The 20,071-nt window shown below is 43.6% G+C and overlaps 1 protein-coding gene across 1 annotated transcript; it reads left to right on the forward strand.

The window, feature by feature from the left end:
• The first annotated feature begins 789 nt into the window (after window positions 1-789).
• LOC124021788 (ATP-binding cassette subfamily G member 4-like) lies at window positions 790-18,691 on the forward strand. The gene is made up of 15 exons (XM_046336909.1): window positions 790-974; window positions 1,123-1,405; window positions 10,025-10,142; window positions 10,834-10,966; window positions 11,339-11,389; window positions 11,528-11,673; window positions 12,387-12,510; window positions 13,162-13,276; window positions 13,493-13,638; window positions 13,770-13,868; window positions 14,132-14,300; window positions 14,766-14,866; window positions 15,044-15,202; window positions 15,445-15,563; window positions 17,483-18,691. The coding sequence occupies exons 1-15, from the start codon at window positions 963-965 to the stop codon at window positions 17,706-17,708; spliced, it is 2,001 nt and encodes a 666-aa protein (XP_046192865.1). The 5' UTR covers window positions 790-962; the 3' UTR covers window positions 17,709-18,691.
• The last annotated feature ends 1,380 nt before the right edge of the window (window positions 18,692-20,071 follow it).

Below are 20,071 nucleotides of genomic sequence, written 5' to 3' on the forward strand. Positions count from 1 at the left end.
CCCTCCCAGATCAAGGGTAAAAGAAAGTTAATGTTAATCCTCGACGGATTAGGAACCCATGAGTGATTAAATGTGACTTCTGTCTTCAGAAAAAAAGGACAAATTACCATACCACCTTCGTCTGGGAACTTTACAGCGGACTCTTCTCGGAACAAAATCCAGATTACACATCTCTATTTCCATCGTCTTTATAATAACCGATTCATCACGTTATGATCACGGAAAATATTGCATTTCTCAGGCGCTCATCATCTCCCGAGACGGTGGAAGACCTAGGAATACAGTTACCCCTACATGTATTTCCCGAAGTTCCCAGGGAACGTTATACAATCCTACAATTATTATCAAAGTGAAACTACAGCTAGTTCTTATCACAAGCACATATCCCCCTGACAGCTTGAGCAGAACCGAATCCATGGTGTTTGACTCTGAGGATTGGGTAGACAGACAGACAGACAGACAGACAGACAGACAGACAGACAGACAGACAGACAGACAGACAGACAGACAGACAGACAGACAGACAGACAGACAGACAGACAGACAGACAGACAGACAGACAGACAGACAGACAGACAGACAGACAGACAGACAGACAGACAGACAGACAGACAGACAGACAGACAGACAGACAGACAGACAGACAGACAGACATGTTTGTTCATTGCCTCTGCAGTTAGCCAGTGGTGTTTCCTCTCCTCAAAACAACCTCCTGGGACTTGCTGCTACTCAGTGATGTCTATGCATCAGCACAGCCCTTTTAGACTGCAACCAGATACAGTATGTGCGTCTTGCCAGCGCACCAACATCTAGACCAGCTCCACCTTACAGACCTTTACTTTATGGATAGGAAGGAAGGAAGAATACATTTTGTCGGATGATGTTCTTACCAGCTGCACAATTGCCGGCGTGTGTGTGAGTGGCACATTTGGATCACCATATCCTATCGGAATTGCACCGCCATGTGGTTAAAGGTAATCTTTATTATTCCATATGGAGATTTGGTTTGCAGGCAGGATGAATACACGACACACAATACAAAACAGAGGCAATGTAAATAAAAATAAATATAAAGATATATGGGAAAAAAATGGCAAATATTTTTCTTCCTCCCTCCTGTAGGGCCTCAAACACACCCCTACACCCCCGTTGCAGAACGGTGGTATGGCTGATAGTGGAACGGCCGTCAAGCCTCCTGAACCTGAATCAGTCAGCATCCCGATGGAGGAAACCATCTGTAATGGGGGAACGCAGGAGCCTTCTCTGTTGACAAATCTGAAGAAGGTGGAGAACCACATCACAGAGGCCCAGCGTTTCTCCCATCTCCCCAAGCGTTCGGCAGTGGACCTGGAATTCACAGAGCTCTCCTACACCATCCGGGAAGGGCCGTGCTGGAGAAAGAGAGGTACAGTAACATACACCACATTGTCTGTCGGCGATCCTCAAACGAACAGGTGTATGGGGCAGGAGATCTTCCAGGACATGGCACTCTGGACTTTGGTTATGGCCTGGAACTAGGGCCCTGAGTCTTTTCCTAGTCAGTTCTTGTTGTCAGTAAAAGCTCCTTGCCCCAGTTGAGGCTTCCTGAATCGTTTAGGACCAATTTGTAGTAGGCTGCTGGATTGACTATTTGTTTCTTGGTGATAGCTGTCAGAATAGGTGCGAATTAGACATACCTCAGTGTCTAGATTTGCATTGCATGATTAAATATATGTCTGTTGACAAAAGCAATGACTGTGAGCAGATGAGCTCTCCACTTACCAGTGTGCTGTACTAGTGGGAGTGGTCCCTCTGAGGAAACTAATGAGAGGATAACTCATGCGCTAGGACTGGGACCTTAAAAGGGCAACTCCGCCACTTTTCAACCTCATTTTCAATATCTCCACAATACCACCTACATAGGTGAAAACTGCACATTTCTATGTTTTGTAGAAAAGTAGAAAAGAACAAACGTTCTACCCAAAAACAGTGATTTTCAAACACTTTGAGATATGTGGTGACATGGGGAGAAACCAATTACACTCCCTCTGGCTAGAAACGTGTTGCATTTTTCCCCCTTCTGTTAATCCTACCCTGTGATGTCACAGAGAATCACTTCCTTTTAGGAACTTTCTTCTTATCTTTAAAATACATGTAGACACTGGTGTGGTGCTGGAGATGATGAATAGGAAGTTGAAAAGTGGCAGAATTTTCCTGTTCTGCCTGTGCTCTTCTGTCGAAGCAATTGCTGTAAATAATTCACCACCATTACACTAAGCTGTGGGCCCTCAGAATGCTCTGCAGGAAATGGGCTGTGTTTGAGCGGTTTATGCTTTATGGTCAAGAAAATGATATTCCATCACAAGTGTCATGCCAAAATGAACCATTGACTATTGACTCAGGATTTCGGATTTCGGATTTAGGAAAGTCACGTGACATTTTCTCTATAAATCTCTCACATGGCAAGAAATCCACATCGAAAGCGGGTAACATCTTAATTCTCTCAGGTGTGCAAGATAAGCTAAAAATGAACTGTCTGCACACTCTCTCTTTACCTCTTCCTCTTTACTCTTTTTATTCTATATCTCTCTTGCACACTCTCTCTCCCTTTCTTTCTCTCTCTCCCCCTGCCACTGGGCACACACTGGTTGAATCAACGTTATTTCCACGTTTTTTCAATTAAGTAACGTTGAACCAACATGGAATAGACATTCAATTGAAGTCTGTACCCAGTGGGCTCTCTCTCTCTTTCATTATCTCTCTCTCTATCTCTCTCTCCCTCTACCTTCTCACTGTTCCTCACATTCACAAGCCATGCAGTATAGTGGTAGAGAAACTATCCCCTTCAGCCAGCCCCCGTGCTAATACACACAGCTGTCTCATTCAGCGTTTGATGTCTCTGAAATCCAGGAACACCAATCACAGCTCCTATATGTTTAATTTTGGGGGACCTTATCATTACTGGGGGGAAGGGACTTGTGGCTTTACATCCGTATACACAGGTCTGCGTCCCAAATGGCACCCTAATCCCTATATAGTGCACTACTTTTGACCAGAGGGCACTACTTTTGACCAGGGCTCTGGTCAAAAGTAGTGCACTATATAGGGAATAGGATGCCATTTGGGAATCAGACATAGTGATTAAGAGTACCATGGTGCCCCACACTGAGTGTGTAAGTGTCCCCTGGCCTAGCCTAGGAGTTTGACAGGATTGCAAACAGTTGTCAGTTGCTTTGAATGGCTATGTCCCCCCCTAATCCACATCTCACTCTGGGGCTGCATGTACATTGCTGGCAGACAGGGATAGATCAATATAGTAACTGTTTTATGTCCCCCATCATCAAGGAAAAAGCAACAAATCAGTTGATTCTTGCCCAACAAGTCACATGAATTTGGCTGTGTGGCAGCCACGGAATTTAAGTACAGCTAATCGTTTGATAATAGATACCTGGGTCAGAGAATTACACTAATTGACTGAGTGTAGATGTTGTACTGTGTTTATGTACTGCATGCACCGCTGGACATGGTGAAGGTTTAGTGGAGCATTAAGTTCAAGGTAAATACAGATGACTGACACAGAGGTATGCCAGCTAGCACACAGACATACTAGTCATCTGTTATGAAACCCATGGATTGACCATCATCACCCAGTCACAATTAGGCCCAGGAGTTTTTCCAGGAGTTTTTCCTAACCAGATGTCCTGGCCCTAGTTGCACAACAACTAGGGCCAGACCTGAAGATCTGAATTTTCAAAGCCATGATCAAATCTCACGCTAGCTCTCCGGGACTAGTAGACCTGTAGCTCAGAGCTGGCAAAGCCCTGATCTTTGACAAAAAAAAATACTCTTCCACTCCCTTACTAACTGGGCACCTTCCCAAAAGCCACGAGCAAACCTTTCCATTGTCAGTGTTTTGTCATTTACCCTCGGTCCAGCAGCATCACTGCCTAGATAAATGCAGTGCCGGACCAGTCTGTCTCATATAGGCTGGTTCTCTCATTCTACACAGGCTGTCTGATATCACATAATGGAATGTCAGCTGCATTGAAGGTTGTTTGAAATGTCATTGCCTTATTTAGCATTGCAGTCTGAATCAGACTTTGGAGAGAGCACTCGAGAGTAAGTGGCAGATTCCAATTCAATCAAATCCACGGAGCACATAATGCATATTTCAGTCTGGTTCACATGCACACAGACACATGCACACACACCCACCCACGCATGCATGCGTGCACGCACACACTTGCACGCACTCCATCCATCCACTGCACTCTCAGTGAGACACTGATTGATGTGGTGCAGCTAGCTGCTGATAAGCCCTTTTCTAAACAAAGACATGTGAATAAGTAGCATACTGAAACCTAGCTGAAATCCTGCCTCAAAGGTCTTCCCTAAAATAGACAGCTAAGCTGCGGTGCTGTGTGAGGATATAACGTGGAGGGTGAATAGAACAGTGTGCTTCCTGGAATTTAAAGAGGTCTTAAGCCATGGGGAGCTAACTGAGACAGGAAAAGTACCTGTTTTCCTGCATAATAGCAACATATTTTGGCATGCGTGTGTGTGTGTGTGTGTGTGTGTGTGTGTGTGTGTGTGTGTGTGTGTGTGTGTGTGTGTGTGTGTGTGTGTGTGTGTGTGTGTGTGTGTGTGTGTGTGTGTGTGTGTGTGTGTGTGTGTGTGTGTGTGTGTGTGTGTGTGTGTGTGTGTGTGTGTGTGGACTTGTTGTCCTTTCTTGTCAGACCAGAATGTCCTGACATGATAGGAACACAAGAACATTTATGAAATATTTGGACATTTTGCATGTCCTGAAAAGTGAAAATGCTACTTTAGGTTTAAGGTTTGGGGTTAGGGTTAGGGGTTAGTTTTAGGCTTAGGGTTAGGGGTTAAGGTTAGGGTTATGTTTAGGGATTTGGGAAAATAGGATTTTGAATGGGAATACATTTTTACTCACCAAAAAGTCTTGACAAGTAACGTGAACAAAGCTGTGTGTGTGCATGCATGTGCATGTGTTTCATTCATTTTGACCCTGCCCTAGTATTGTGATCACTTCACATGACATCACATGCTGTCATCACCTCACATGACAGACAGAGATGAAGGACAAGGTGGAACTAGCTAATTGAAAATACACTATAAATATACATACACTCAAATGAGTGGATTCAGCTATTTCAGCCACACCCGTTGCTGACGGGTGTATAAAATCGAGTACACAGCCATGCAATCGCCATAGACAAACATTGGCAGTAGAATGGCCTTACCGAAGAACTCAGTGACTTTCAACGTGGCACTGTCATAGGATGCCACCTTTCCAACAAGTCAGTAAGGCAAATTTCTGCCCTGCTAGAGCTGTCCTGTCAACTGTAAGTGCTGTTATTGTGAAGTGGAAACGTCTAGGAGCAACAACAGCTGGGCCGCAAAGTGGTAGGCAACACAAGCTTACAGAACGGAACCGAAGAGTGCTGACGCAAGTACATTGTAGAGCGTAAAAATCGTCTGTCTTAGGTTGCAACACTCACTACCGAGTTCCAAAGTCTGGAAGCAATGTCAGCACAAAAACTGTTCATCGGGAGCTTTAAGAAATGGGTTTCCACGGCCGAGCAGCAGCGCACAAGCCTAAGATCTCCATGTGCAATTCCAAGCGTCGGCTGGAGTGGTGTAAAGCTCGCCGCCATTGGACTCTGGAGCAGTGGAAACCAGTTCTATGGAGTGATGAATAACGCTTCATTACCTGGCAGTCCTACGGACAAATCTAGGTTTGGTGTGTGCCAGGTAAACGCTACCTGTTTTTCATGGTTCGGGCTAGGCCCCTTAGTTCCAGTGAAGGGAGTATTAACCTGATGAGGTGATGAGGTCACTAGTTGGGCTGCTGCACAGGAGGAGAATAAATATTCCTGCCATAGTTGCCTGCTGAGATCACAACCGTTTTTCGTTGCCTCCTGGGGGCTGTAGTTTGTTTTACAAGTGTTTTTTTTTTCATTAAGTAGGAGGATTTATTAGCCTCCTGGGTGGCGCAGTGGTCTAGGGCACTGCATCGCAATGCTAGCTGTGCCGCCAGAGACTCTGGGTTCGAGCCCAGGCTCTGTCACAGCCGGCCTCGACCGGGAGGTCCATTGGGACGATGCACAATTGGCCTAGCGTCGTCCGGGTTAGGGAGAGTTTGGCCAGTAGGGATATCCTTGTCTCATCGCGCACTAGCGACTCCTGTGGTGGTCCGGGCGCAGTGCACGCTAACCAGGTCGCCAGGTACACGGTATTTCCTCCAACACACATTGGTGCGGCTGGCTTCCGGGCTTGATGCGCGCTGTGTTAAGAAGCAGTGCTGCTTGGTTGGGTTGTGTATCGGAGGACGCATGACTTTCGACCTTCGTCTCTACCGAGCCCGTACGGGAGTTGTAGTGATGAGACAAGACAGTAACTACTAACAATTGGATACCATGAAAAGGGGGTAAAATTTTAAAAATATATATTTTTTTAAAGGAGGATGATATGTCTTAGCCTTGTCTGAATCCTGGCTTAGGAAGACCACCAATAACTCTGAAATCTCAATCCCTAACTCCAACATTTTCAGACAAGATAGAACGGCCAAAGGGGGTGGTGTTAGCCTGCAGAGTTCTGTCCTACTATCCAGGTCTGTACCCAAACAATTTGAACTTCTACTTTTAAAAATCCACCTCTCTAAAAACAAGTCTCTCACCGTTGCCGCCTGCTATAAACCACCCTAAAACGGCTCTCTAAGGTCAGGGCGTGACATTCCTCACCATCTTAAATAAGCATGCCCCATTCAAGAAATGCAGAACCAGGAACAGATATATCCCTTGGTTCTCTCCAGACCTGACTGCCCTTAACCAACACAAAAACATCCTGTGGCATTCTGCATTAGCATTGAACAGCCCCCGTGAAATGCAATTTTTTTAGGAAGATAGAAACCAATATACACAGGCAGTTAGAAAAGCCAAGGCTAGCTTTTTCAAGCAGAAATTTGCTTCCTGCAACACAAACTCAAAAAGTTTTTGGACATTGTAAAGTCCATGGAGAATAAGAGCACCTCCTCTCAGCTGCCCACTGCACTGAGGATAGGAAACTCTGTCACCACAGATAAATCCACTATAATTGAGAATTTCAATAAGCGTTTTCCTACGACTGGCCATGCTTTCCACCTGGCCACACCTACACCAGCAAACAGCACTGCACCCCCCACAGCAACTCGCCCAAGCCTTCCCCATTTCTCCTTCTCCCAAATCCAGTCAGCTGATGTTCTGAAAGTGCTGCAAAATCTGGACCGCCACAAATCACCTGGGCTAGACAATCTGGACCCTTTCTTGTTGCAACCCCTATTACTAGCCTGTTCAAGCTGAAGAACACCATCCCAACCGTGAAGCACGGGGGTGGCAGCATCATGTTTTGGGTATACTTTGCTGCAGGAGGAACTGTGGCACTTTACAAAACAGATGTCATCATGAGGGAGGAAAATTATGTGGATATATTGAGGCAACATCTCAAGACATCAGTCAGGAAGTTAAAGCTTGGTCGCAAATGAATGGCACTTGTCATCTCCCGTCTGGATTACTGCAACTCGCTGTTGGCTGGGCTCCCTGCCTGTGCCATTAAACCCCTACAACTCATCCAGAACGCCGCAGCCCGTCTGGTGTTCAACCTTCCCAAGTTCTCTCACGTCACCCCGCTCCTCCGCTCTCTCCACTGGCTTCCAGTTGAAGCTCGCATCCGCTACAAGACCATGGTGCTTGCCTACGGAGCTGTGAGGGGAACGGCACCTCAGTACCTCCAGGCTCTGATCAGGCCCTACACCCAAATAAGGGCACTGCGTTCATCCACCTCTGGCCTGCTCGCCTCCCTACCACTGAGGAAGTACAGTTCCCGCTCAGCCCAGTCAAAACTGTTCGCTGCTCTGGCTCCCCAATGGTGGAACAAACTCCCTCACGACGCCAGGACAGCGGAATCAATCACCACCTTCCGGAGACACCTGAAACCCCACCTCTTTAAGGAATACCTAGGATAGGATAAAGTAATCCTTCTCACCCCCCCCCCTTAAAATATGTAGATGCACTATTGTAAAGTGGCTGTTCCACTGGATGTCATAAGGTGAATGCACCAATTTGTAAGTCGCTCTGGATAAGAGCGTCTGCTAAATGACTTAAATGTAAATGTAAATGCCTTCCCAAAGTGGAGTGGCCTTCCCAAAGCCCTGACCTCACTCCTATAGAAAATTTGTGGGCAGAACTGAAAAGGCGTGTGCGAGCAAGGAGGCCTACAAACCTGACTCAGTTACACCAGCTCTGCCAGTAGGAATGGGCCAAAATTCACCCAACTTATTGTGGGAAGCTTGTGGACGGCTACCCAAAAATATTGAGCTAAGTTAAACAATTTAAAGGCAATGCTACAAAATACTAATTGAGTGTATGTAAACTTCTGACCCACTGGGAATGTGATGAAATAAATAAAATATTAAATAAATAATTCTCTTTACTATTATTCTGACATTTCACATTATTAAAATAAAGTGGTGATCCTAACTGACCTAAGACAGGGAATTGTTATGAGGATTAAATGTCAGGAATTGTGAAAAACTGAGTTCAAATGTATTTGGCTAAGATGTAAACTTCCGACTTCAACTGTAGGTCCTCAGATCCTCAAAAGGTTCTACAGCTGCACCATCAAGAGCATCCTGATGGGTTGCATCACTGCCTGGTATGGCAACTGCTCGGCCTCCGACCGCAAGGCACGACAGAGAGTACTGCGAATGGCCCAGTACATCACTGGGGCCAAGCTTTCTGCCATCCAGGACCTCTATACCAGGCGGTGTCAGAGGAAGGTCATAAAAATTGTCAAAGACTCCAGCCACCCTATTCATAGACTGTTCTCTCTCCTACCGCACGGCAAGCGGTTCCGGAGCGCCAAGTCTAGGTCCAAGAGGCTTCTAAACATCTTCTATCCCCAAGCCATAAGACTCCTGATATTCTAATCAAATGGCTACCTAGACTATTTGCATTACCCTCTCCCCCTATTTTACACCGCTGCTATACTCTGTTGTTATCATCTATGCATAGTCACTTTAATAACTCTACCTACATATTACCTCAACTAACCGGTGCCCCTGCACATTGACTATGTACCGGTACGCCCCTGTATATAGTCTCACTATTGTTATTTCACTACTGCTCTTTAATTACTGTTACTTTACATCTTATTCTTATCCATATTTTTTTTAAACTGCATTGTTGGTTAGGGGATCGTAAGCAAGCATTTCCCTGTAAGTTTTACTTACACCTGTTGTATTCGGCGCATGTGACTAATACAATTTGATTTGATCAGCTTGTCAGTGCATTAACTCATACCAGTTGTGACATATATACAGTGGTGGAAAAAGTACCCAATTGTCATACATGAGTAAAAGTAAAGATACATTTAATAGAAAATAACTCAAGTAAAAGTGAGTCACCCAGTAAAATACTACTTGAGTAAAATTCTAAAAGTATTTGGTTTGAAATATACTTAAGTATCAAAAGTAAATGTAATTGCTAAAATATACTTAAGTATCAAAGTAAAAAATAAAATGATAAATCGTTTCAAATTCTTAATATTAAGCAAATATTTTTTATTTACATATAGCCAGGGGCACACTCCAACACTCAGATATAATTTACAAATTAAGCATTTGTGTTTTTTGAGTCCGTGAGTCTATCAGATCAGAGGCAATAGGAATGGCCAGGGATGTTCTCTTGATTAGTGTGTGAATTTGACCATTTTCATGTCCTGCTAAGCATTCAAAATGTGATGAGTTACTTTTGGGTGTTAGGGAAAATGTATGGAGTAAAAAGTACATAACTTTCTTTAGGAATGTAATAAAGTAAAAGTTGTCAAAAATAAAAATAGTAAAGTACAGATACCACAAAAAACTACTTAAGTAGTACTTTAAAGTATTTTTACTTAAGTACTTTACACCACTGCATAGATGGACCTATTCCTTACACAATACAATCTCACTGATCTCTCTGAGGGATTTTCTAAGTGTCTGGTCTTTTTCCAGGTTTTAAAGCCTTACTTAAGTGCCTGTCGGGGAGGTTCTGCAGCCGAGAGCTGATCGGAATCATGGGGCCCTCTGGGGCCGGCAAGTCCACTCTGATGAACATCCTGGCTGGCTACAGGTGAGAGGGCTGTTATCATTCTTTTGCATAGTTTTTTTTGTTTTAAAGGAGAATGGAACACCAGTCTACCATACATATATTTTTTATGTTTTATTCAGATACATCAGAACATGAGAGGGAGATTGGTGTAACAGGGTAAAGGGTTGAGGCAGGAATTGAATCCTGTTCTCTAGGGGTCCTACATGTGCATATGAGCGGGTAACGTTACCGCTCAGCAGCGGCTCTGCACTGCTTTTGCATAGCTTACACTTACCTGCAAGCACTTATTTTTGCTTATTCAAGTATTCATCCCCATGTTCAACGAACACCTCTTGTCTGACATCAATTTCCCCAAAAGTCCTCCCGCTCTGTTTCATTCCACTGTGATTGGAATGTTAACCCATTGTCTTTGTTTACAAACGTCTGCCTGCACACATAACATTATTATTGTAAAAACTGGAAGCATCTAAAGTAACTGTGAGGAAGGTCTAGTACCTAGTATTAGGTTTTCACAGTACCCAAAACCATTTCGGGGGGTGTTTTAAACAATTGTGGGATGTGTTTGACCATGGGAAAAGAGCTGCAGATAATGTGGGTTTGATGGAAATAAACCCATGTGTGTTTATTATCAATCATCATGTCACTGCACCAGGAGTAGTCAAATTAATACATTTGTATTCGTCCATTTTCCACTCCTGTGTCTCCTCCTTAGGGAAACAGGCATGAAAGGGAAGATCTTGGTGAATGGGAAACCCAGAGATCTCCGCACGTTTCGTAAGATGTCCTGTTATATCATGCAGGATGACATGCTGCTGCTGCACCTCACTGTCCGGGAAGCCATGATGGTGAGAGCACAGGGTCGTGTTCATTAGGGCACACAGTTGAAAAATTTTAAACGTTTTGCATTAATTATTATTGGACAAATCTCCCTGTTTCAGTAAGTTTTCTTCCGTTTGGTGCCTAATGACCATGACCCAGACACATGTTCTTATTGGGAGAATAGGTTGTATGTTTGTGGTTTGTTATTATGCAGCAATGATGGACTAATGTGAGGTGTAGAAGAAAGTGATGACTGTTGCCATCCACTTGATGTACTGCAGGGTGAATAGTGGAAATCGTACATTTTCGGTGGATATCGTACATTTTCGGTGGATATTGTACATTTTCATGGCTAAAACTTAGCTAAATTACTGTATTCTATGGATTTGATGTTTCAGGTTTCGGCCAACTTGAAGCTCAGTGAAACTATGGAAGTGAAAAAGGAACTGGTGAGTTGGACAGAAATGAACAACTTGCAGATGTGTGAAATTATACATACGACTGTGATTTGTGTTTACCTCCTAATGGCAGACAATGTGTGTGGGTGCGTGTGCTTGCGTGTGTGTGGCTTGCGTGTGTGTGTGTAGGTGAATGAGATCCTGACTGCTCTAGGGCTCCAGGAGTGTGCTCACACTCGCACCAGCTCCCTATCTGGGGGGCAGTGTAAACGGCTGGCAATCGCCCTTGAGCTAGTCAACAATCCCCCAGTCATGTTCTTTGATGAGCCAACCAGGTAAGAGGCTCACTATGTCACCATGTCCACCTGATCCATCAATTATGGGACAAGATAAGCCCTTGTACATTCTTGTTGTTGGTGTAGTATGGCAGTGTTACTTGATCTAAGGCCTGGAGGAAAAACTCCTGGTTCTACTTGTAACGTATGCGCTTGGAGTCAGGAAGCAGGTGCAGAAGGTACGTCTAATGATAAGAGAAAGGAGATAAACAAAACAGGAGAAGGGTACTGAACGTGAACGAAACCAGCACTGCCTAATGACTGAGGCTACTGAGGGCTAAATAAAGGGAGAATAATCAAGACGATGAATAGGTCCAGATGTGCGTAATGATGGCGCCAGGCCCGCTGGTTAGTAGAGCAATGGAGAGGGGCAGCGGGAGTAGTTATGACACTACTGATGTAACATGACCTCCACCTCCACCACGGATTAAATCTCCCCTCCCCCTTAGAATATGTGAAATGTAGCCATGCACTGAAAGTGCCTTTCTATCTGCCCCCTCAGGGATGAATAAAGTTGTCTGGAATTGAATTGAATTGAATTATTTAGCCATCAGTAGCCTGAGTTTTGGGGCCGGAGTAAATTGGACATATAACCCCGTAGTGTTATACTGTACATTCCATATTCATTTGAAATAGAGGTTGTTTGTCAACTACCGAAATCCTGCTGGTCCTGCTTCCCTAACTCTCTCCCTGTCTATGTCTGTTGTTTCCAGTGGACTGGACAGTGCCTCCTGTTACCAAGTGGTTTCTCTTATGAAATCTCTAGCCCTGGGGGGACGCACCATCATCTGCACCATCCACCAGCCCAGCGCCAAACTCTTTGAGATGTTTGATAAGGTACAAACAGGCCTCTCTCTGTCCACTTCCATCAAATGATTAGACAACACATGAACACTGAGAGACCATACAGAGCTGTGGCAGTTGTCCCCTGGTTGTAGGGAGGCGTTTTTCCTAACCCTGTAACCTGACCAGACCACAACATTTCCAGGCCCCCCTAGTTGTATAAAAGCCCTGCATTTTTTTCTGGTAGGGTCACGTGTCACAACTTCCGCCGAAGTCGGTTCCTCTCCTTGTTCGGGCGGCGCTCGGCAGTCGGCGTCGCCGGTCTTCTAGCCATCATCAATCCACTTCATTTTCCTTTTGTTTTGTCTTGTCTTCCCACACACCTGGTCTCAATTCCCTCATTACATGTTGTGTATTTAACCCTCTGTTCCCCCCCATGTCTTTGTGCGGAATTGTTTATTGCAAGTGCATATGCACGGTTTCTCTGGTGCGCGATGGGTTTTGTACCCATTTGTTTGTTCTGGTTTCCGGTGGTTTTATGAATAAAACTGCTCCGTTGATTACCCAGTTTTGCTCTTCTGCGCCTGACTTCCTGCTGCCAGTTTTGCACTCCTTACATCACGTGATCAGGAAAAACCCAGGTCCCCACCCACGCACCAGCTGTGTCTTTCTCTCCACCTGATGTGTTGTCTCGTCCGTCCACAGCTGTACATCCTGAGTCAGGGCCAGTGCATATACAAAGGCACCGTCCCATACCTCATCCCCTATCTGAAGAACCTGGGGCTCCACTGCCCCACCTACCACAACCCGGCAGATTTCAGTGAGTTCAATGGGACCTCAGAACAGAGCACACACACTTAATATCCGTTAAATATCTTTCTCTTTTGCCCCACATTGCAGACCTCTGCCGGGTTGCGTTAAATACCCTCTTCATAATGCCTTAAAAATACAATTCTATTGCCCTACTAGCTATGCATAATGTGTTTTAGTAACAGGGTATTCATAGAAAGTGTTAACAAGATTTTCTCTGTCCCAGTCATCGAAGTGGCATCGGGGGAGTATGGAGACTGGAATCCTGTTCTGTTTGAGGCGGCCCAGGGTGGAATGTGTGCCATAGAGGAGAAGGAGAAGTCATGTGACAAAAATGACACATCCACTGTTTGTCCAACAACGTACCTCAAGGTGAGTACTAATGCCACATACAACTGAGAATCGCTAAGGAATAAAGCCCCGTTCACTGACGCGCACGCGCACGCCCACTCGCGCGCACACTGTTTTGTCTTGACATGCCCCCTGTCTGCCTCTTTTCACAGGACTCAGGAGCCATTGAGAGCCATTCATTTGCCACAAGCACTTGGACACAGTTTTTCATTCTCTTCAATAGAACGTTGATGACAATATGTCGAGACCAGGTATGTGAGTAGAGTTACAAATTGGTTCCTCTGGTAGCTGGGTCGCTAACAGGTAGCAATAGCACGCATGTATACATCAACTTTTTTGGGATAGTCTTAAGCCAAGCCATGGATTAGTGGACAAGTCACTTTTTAAGTGAGATCCTCCATTGAGCATGCTTATAAACCCGCCCCATACATACATCAGTGACATGAGGATGAGTGAATTGTACAAGAGAGGGGGGCATGCATGCCGTGAGTCATTGTGAGCATTTCTGTTTCAGGTGTTGACACACCTCAGGCTGGTGTCACACATCTCTATAGGAGTACTGATCGGCTTGCTCTACTTGAACATTGGCAACGACGCCAGCAAGGTCTTCAACAACACCGGCTTCCTCTTCTTCTCCATGCTCTTCCTCATGTTCGGAGCTCTGATGCCCACCGTGCTCACATGTGAGTTGACCGGGTGTGAGGGGACTTGTTCGTTCACCAGGAGGAACTTTGCAGTCAATGGTTTCGTCCTTAAATGGCACCCTATTCCCTTGTCAAAAGTAGTGCACTAAATAGAGAATAGAATATAATAAAGCCATTTGAGATGTAACCAAAGTGTTCTGTCTCTAAGTCTTTTCACAATGCGTGTTCTTAGCCTAGGCCCGAGGGATATCATTAACCCTGGGTTTAAACAAGCTAGCTTACTCTGAAGGGTCACATAAGCATTTGTTAACTCTGCTAGGCTAACTAAAACCAATGTCAATTCACCTTGATTTATTTAGTCAGCGTAGTCCATTGGATAGTCCATTCAGCAACGAACGTCATTGTTCCCCAGGGACCCCCTAGGATCCATGACATCGGTAAGTATGTTAAAGAAGGCAGGCTGTTTTAATTATTGTTTGCCATTTCGTAATGTCTGACCTGCAGTTCCTCTGGAGATGTCGATTTTTCTGAGGGAACATCTAAACTACTGGTACAGCCTGAAGGCTTACTATCTGGCTAAGACTATGGCTGACATTCCATTCCAGGTGAGTTGGTCATCCAAACAAAGCAGGCACACAGCAAAGTGTGTGTGTGTGTGTGTGTGTAAGTGGGAAAGAGAAAGTGTGTGTGTTTGTGTCTCAGAGAACCCCAACAGCATAATACAACATAGATACAGCAGTGCCACCCAGTGTTAATGTACAGTACGGCCCGCTCTTCCCCAGGTCCTCTGCCCCGTCATGTACTGCAGTATAGTGTACTGGATGACAGATCAGCCTCCGGAGGCCACCCGCTTCCTGCTCTTCCTGGCCCTGTCCATCTGCACAGCCCTGGTAGCCCAGTCACTAGGGCTCCTGGTTGGTGCTGCCTCCACCAACCTCCAGGTACCTGCTGGAACTAACTAAATGCTAACTAATGCTAATGTTTCACCATCTGGCTAATTTTCTTAACACTTTGCACTGGCACATGTAGCCTTCATGGGTATGTGTCTCCTAGTCTGTACTAACCTAGCGCAACCTTTGCATGAACAACCAGATCTACTTTTGTCCAGGAGCACCATTTAAATGTCTTGTCACTTGCAACGTGTGCAGACCATTAGCCCCTCTACCTGTCTGTCTTTCCACAGGTGGCCACTTTTGTCGGCCCCGTCACTGCCATTCCTGTTCTTCTCTTCTCGGGCTTCTTTGTCAACTTTGACACCATTCCCAAGTACCTGCAATGGAGCTCCTATGTGTCCTATGTCAGGTATGTCCCACTCGTGTGTGTAGGTGGGTCTAGTGGTAACGCTGCTGACCTTGAACTACACATGACATGACCACTAGCGGTGGAGGTTTGACCCCCAGAGTCCAACGCTTTACGTCTTCTACAGTGGGAAGGAAAAGTATGTGAACCCTTTTGGAATTACCTGGATTTCTGCATAAATTGGTCATCAAATTTGATCTGATCATCGCCTAAGTCACATCAATAGACAAACACAGTTTGTTTAAACTAATGACACGCAAAGAATTCTAATTTTTCGTGTCTTTATTGAACACACTGTGTAAAAATCCACAGTGCAGGTTGGGAAAAGTATGTGAACCCTTGGATTTAATAACAGGTTGATCCTCCTTTGTCAGCAACAACCTCAAACAAACGTTTTCTATAGTTGCAGATCAGACCTGCACAACGGTCAGGAGGAATTTTGGACTATTCCTCTTTACAAAACTGTTTCAGTTCCACATTATTCTTGGGATGTCTGGTGTGAACCGCTCTCTTGAGGTCGTGCCACAGCATCTCAATCGGGTTGAGGTCAGGATTCTGTCTGGGCCACTTCAGGAGTATTTTCTTCTGTTCGAGCCATTCTGTTGTTGATTTACTTCTGTCTAATGGGTTGGTGTCTTGTTGCATTATCTACCTTCTGTTTAGCTTTAATTGGCAGACAGAAAGCCTTACATTCTCTTGCCTTACATTCTCTATCTTGATAAACTTGGGAATTAATTTTTCCGTCAATGATAGCAAGCTGAGGCAGCAAAGCAGTCCCAAACTATGATGCTCCCTCCACCATAGTTTACAGTTGGGTTGAGGTTTAGATGTTGGTGTGTTGTGCCTTTTTTTCTTCACACATAGTGTTGTGTTTTCCTTCCAAACAACACAACTTTAGTTTCATCTGTCAACAGAATATTTTTAGCGCTGTGGAACATCCAGGTGCTCTTTTGCGAACTTCAGACGTGCAGCAATGGTTTTTTTTGGACAACAGTGGCTTCTTCCATGGTGTCCTCCCATGAATACCATTCTTGTTTAGTGTTTTACATATTGTAGACTCATCAACAGAGATGTTAGCATCTTCTAGAGATTTCTGTAAGTGTTTAGCTGACACTCTACGATTCATCTTAACCTTTGAGAATTCTGCGCTGTGCTCTTGCAGTCATCTTTGCAGGACAGCCACTCCTAGGGAGAGTAGCAACAGTGCTGAACTTTCTCCATTTATAGACAATTTGTCTTACTGTGAACTGATGAACATCAAGGCCTTTAGAGATACTTTTATAAGCCTTTCCAGCTTTATATACTGTAAGTCAAAACATCTTAATCTTAGGTCTTCTGAGATCTATTTTGTTCAAGGCATGGTTCACATCAGGCAATGCCTCTTGTGAATAGCAAACTCAAATTGTGTGAGTGTTTTTTTTTATAGGGCAAGGCAGCTCTAACCAACATCTCCAATCTCATCTCATTGATTGGACTCCTGGTTAGCTGACTTATTAGCCTAGGGGTTCACATGCTTTCCCAACCTAAACTGTGAATGTTTAAATGATGTATTCAATATAGAAAATAAAAATACAATCATTTGTGTGTTATTAGTTTAATCACACTATGTTTGTCTATTGTTGTGATTTTAGATGAAGATCAGATAAAATGTTATGTCAAATGTATGCAGATACCCATGTAATTCCTCAGGGTTCACATACTTTTTCTTGCCACTGTACCTATACGTGTCTCCACTACTCACTTCATGCCTGCTTATCTCAATAAAATATGAAAAGAGAGAGGGGGTAATATGTCGCAATGCACAGGAACACTGTGGTTGGTTCCATCTTTGCATTGAATTGACCTGTAAATAATAACAACACAGGTCCCTGTCATCTGGTTGAATCTAGATTTTCGACCAATCAGTCTGTGTTGCCTCCCAGGTACGGCTTTGAGGGTGTGATCCTGTCCATATACGGGATGAACCGCACCTATCTGTATTGTCCGGGGAAAGTGTGTAAATTCCAGAAGCCTGAGGAGGTCCTCCAACTGTTGGACGTGGAGGACGCCAAGCTCTACATGGACTTCATCGTTCTGGGGATCTTCTTCGTGATTCTCCGATTCGCCACCTACCTAGTGCTGCGCTACAAGGTCAAGTCAGAGCGATAGGTCTCACCCTCAAGGCCCCCACACCCTGTTCTGTGCAAAGCTATTGTACTGTACCACGTGGGCCCAACATCCTGTTTTATATATCAATACCATTAATCGCTGCTTGGAAAAACTGGAATGTATCACTTTTCTCTGTTGAAGTCATGATGGGACCAGAGAAGAGACATCTAACAAACATAAATGTTTTACCTCAGCAAGTAGGACTCCAAACATCTACAAGCATCTCTATGTACAGTAGGGTAGTACTGATGAGGGCACACAGACTATTCAAAGGACTGACCTGCAGGAACAACCAAAAACAGAGAATGTTTACATATCATATAGCCAGAAGACATTCTACTGTTGCACTGGAGTGTGTCTGGTTTTAAAGACAGAATGAATCAGTATTGTAATCAAGTGTTGATTAAATTTCCTCAACTGAACGGAACTATTCACTTTTCTTCCTACTATCTTTCACTCTCATCTACGGTTTAGTTACAGTTTTGAGAACTAGAAAATAAATATTACTTATTTTACCTGATAACAATGTATGAAAAACAAATCTGTACATTATTAGGCTATTCACTTGTTTTTATACTGTCTGTAAAATGTACCTTTCTCTAAAATGGATGATTCTCCTAATTATATATTTTTTGGTTTCTCTAATCAACTCTAATCAATTAACTGTTCACATCCTACATGATGTACTGTATGTATGCAACATTGTTGAGTTTAGTTTGGGTAATATTATCCTCAAACATAGTCCTAAACCTGTCTCCACTGCCACAGTAATGTATATATTTATAGCATAACCAGAGATGCAACATTCAAACTTTACTTCTACCTAACAATGGATGACTTTAAAGGCCCCGTGCAGTCAAAACCGTTACTTCCTGTGTTTTATATATAATTCCACACTATGAGGTTGGAATAATACTGTGAAATTGTGAAAATGATGATAGTCTTCTTAGTGTAAGAGCTGTTTGGGGGGAAAAAATACCTGAAATTTCAGCCAGTTTTGGTGGGATGGAGTTTTGGCCTGCCTGGTGAATTTCACCAGGCGGTAAATTAGTTAATGGACCAATAAGAAAGAGAGTTCCAAACCTTCCTGCCAATAACAGCTAGTTTCCTGTTTTCCCCTCCCCACTCAGATCACTCCAAGACATTTCCTAGCAAAATTCTTACTTGAGAAATTGCTCTTTGGTCAAAATAATCCCAGTAAAAGGTACTTAATTGTTACCCAGAAATGATTTGATATTGAGATAAAAATGACAGTATTTGACCTTTAATAATATAATGCCTGTTTTATATAAACCTTAATTACAGTCTAGTCATCCATGGCTAACTGCCACCTTGCGCACAAGCATTCACTGTCTCAGTTCGTAGGACTTGATATTCTTATGAATGTGTGTGAGTTGCATATTTGACCGTTGTTGGAATTGGGATACCCGGCTTTCAGGAAAACAAGCCAAGAGAATGAGTTACAGTAGGCTATGTTGCAAAATTTTTGCACAATAAACTGTGACATTCCTCAAATATTTTAATTATCTCACATATTTTGACCTCTTACTCCCCACCAGCCGTCCCTATGTTGAAAACCTATGCTATATGACAAACTTGATAATTTCTCTCAATTCCACTGTACACCATCGCAAATGGCTGGTATTTCAATAAAGACTTTAGATTTTACTCACTTATAATGATTGTGTTGCAATGTGTTTGTCATGGATCATGGGGAATATATAGCCAAGATCTCAACTCCAAGAATTTCAGCTCCGACTCTTTCAAGTCGCTAGCAGTCGATACATCAAAAATGTAAATTCTTAAACCCTCACCGTGTGCCTATGTTTCTTTTCTGTTGTTGAATGCCTTTCTTTGTTTGTGAAGACCCGTGCTTTCTAATGAAACGTTAGTCAAAATACAATCATTGATAGTTTCCTTGATGAGATTCAATTGGCACATGAGCATTCGCACTGAGCTGCCATCTTAGAGCAACAGCAAATGAGGCACTCTCTGCGGAGACGGAAGAAAGCAGATGTTTCCGGTTTTCAACCTAACTTCCGTTTCCCCTGAAAAACATATGTTGGGACTCTGCTCAGGTGGCTTTAATTTTTTTAAATGTTATTTTATTTTTGCATTTTCCAGTTAAGAACATTCAAAATAAAAATGAGAAGAAATTAGACAACAATATAACAAAGTGAAAATAACCTTACAACACAAGAGACAACAATGTAAATGCAATAAAAAAAAACAACAGTATATAGTATATAAAAAAACTACAATAATAAAAAATGAATGAGACATTGGATCACATGCTCACCTGCCTGCCTTAGGCTACATATTATACATTAAGTGTGAAACATTACGTGAGGATTATATAGAGA

Source organism: Oncorhynchus gorbuscha, unplaced genomic scaffold (genome assembly GCF_021184085.1).
Source record: "Oncorhynchus gorbuscha isolate QuinsamMale2020 ecotype Even-year unplaced genomic scaffold, OgorEven_v1.0 Un_scaffold_1210, whole genome shotgun sequence".
Lineage (NCBI taxonomy): Eukaryota > Metazoa > Chordata > Actinopteri > Salmoniformes > Salmonidae > Oncorhynchus > Oncorhynchus gorbuscha.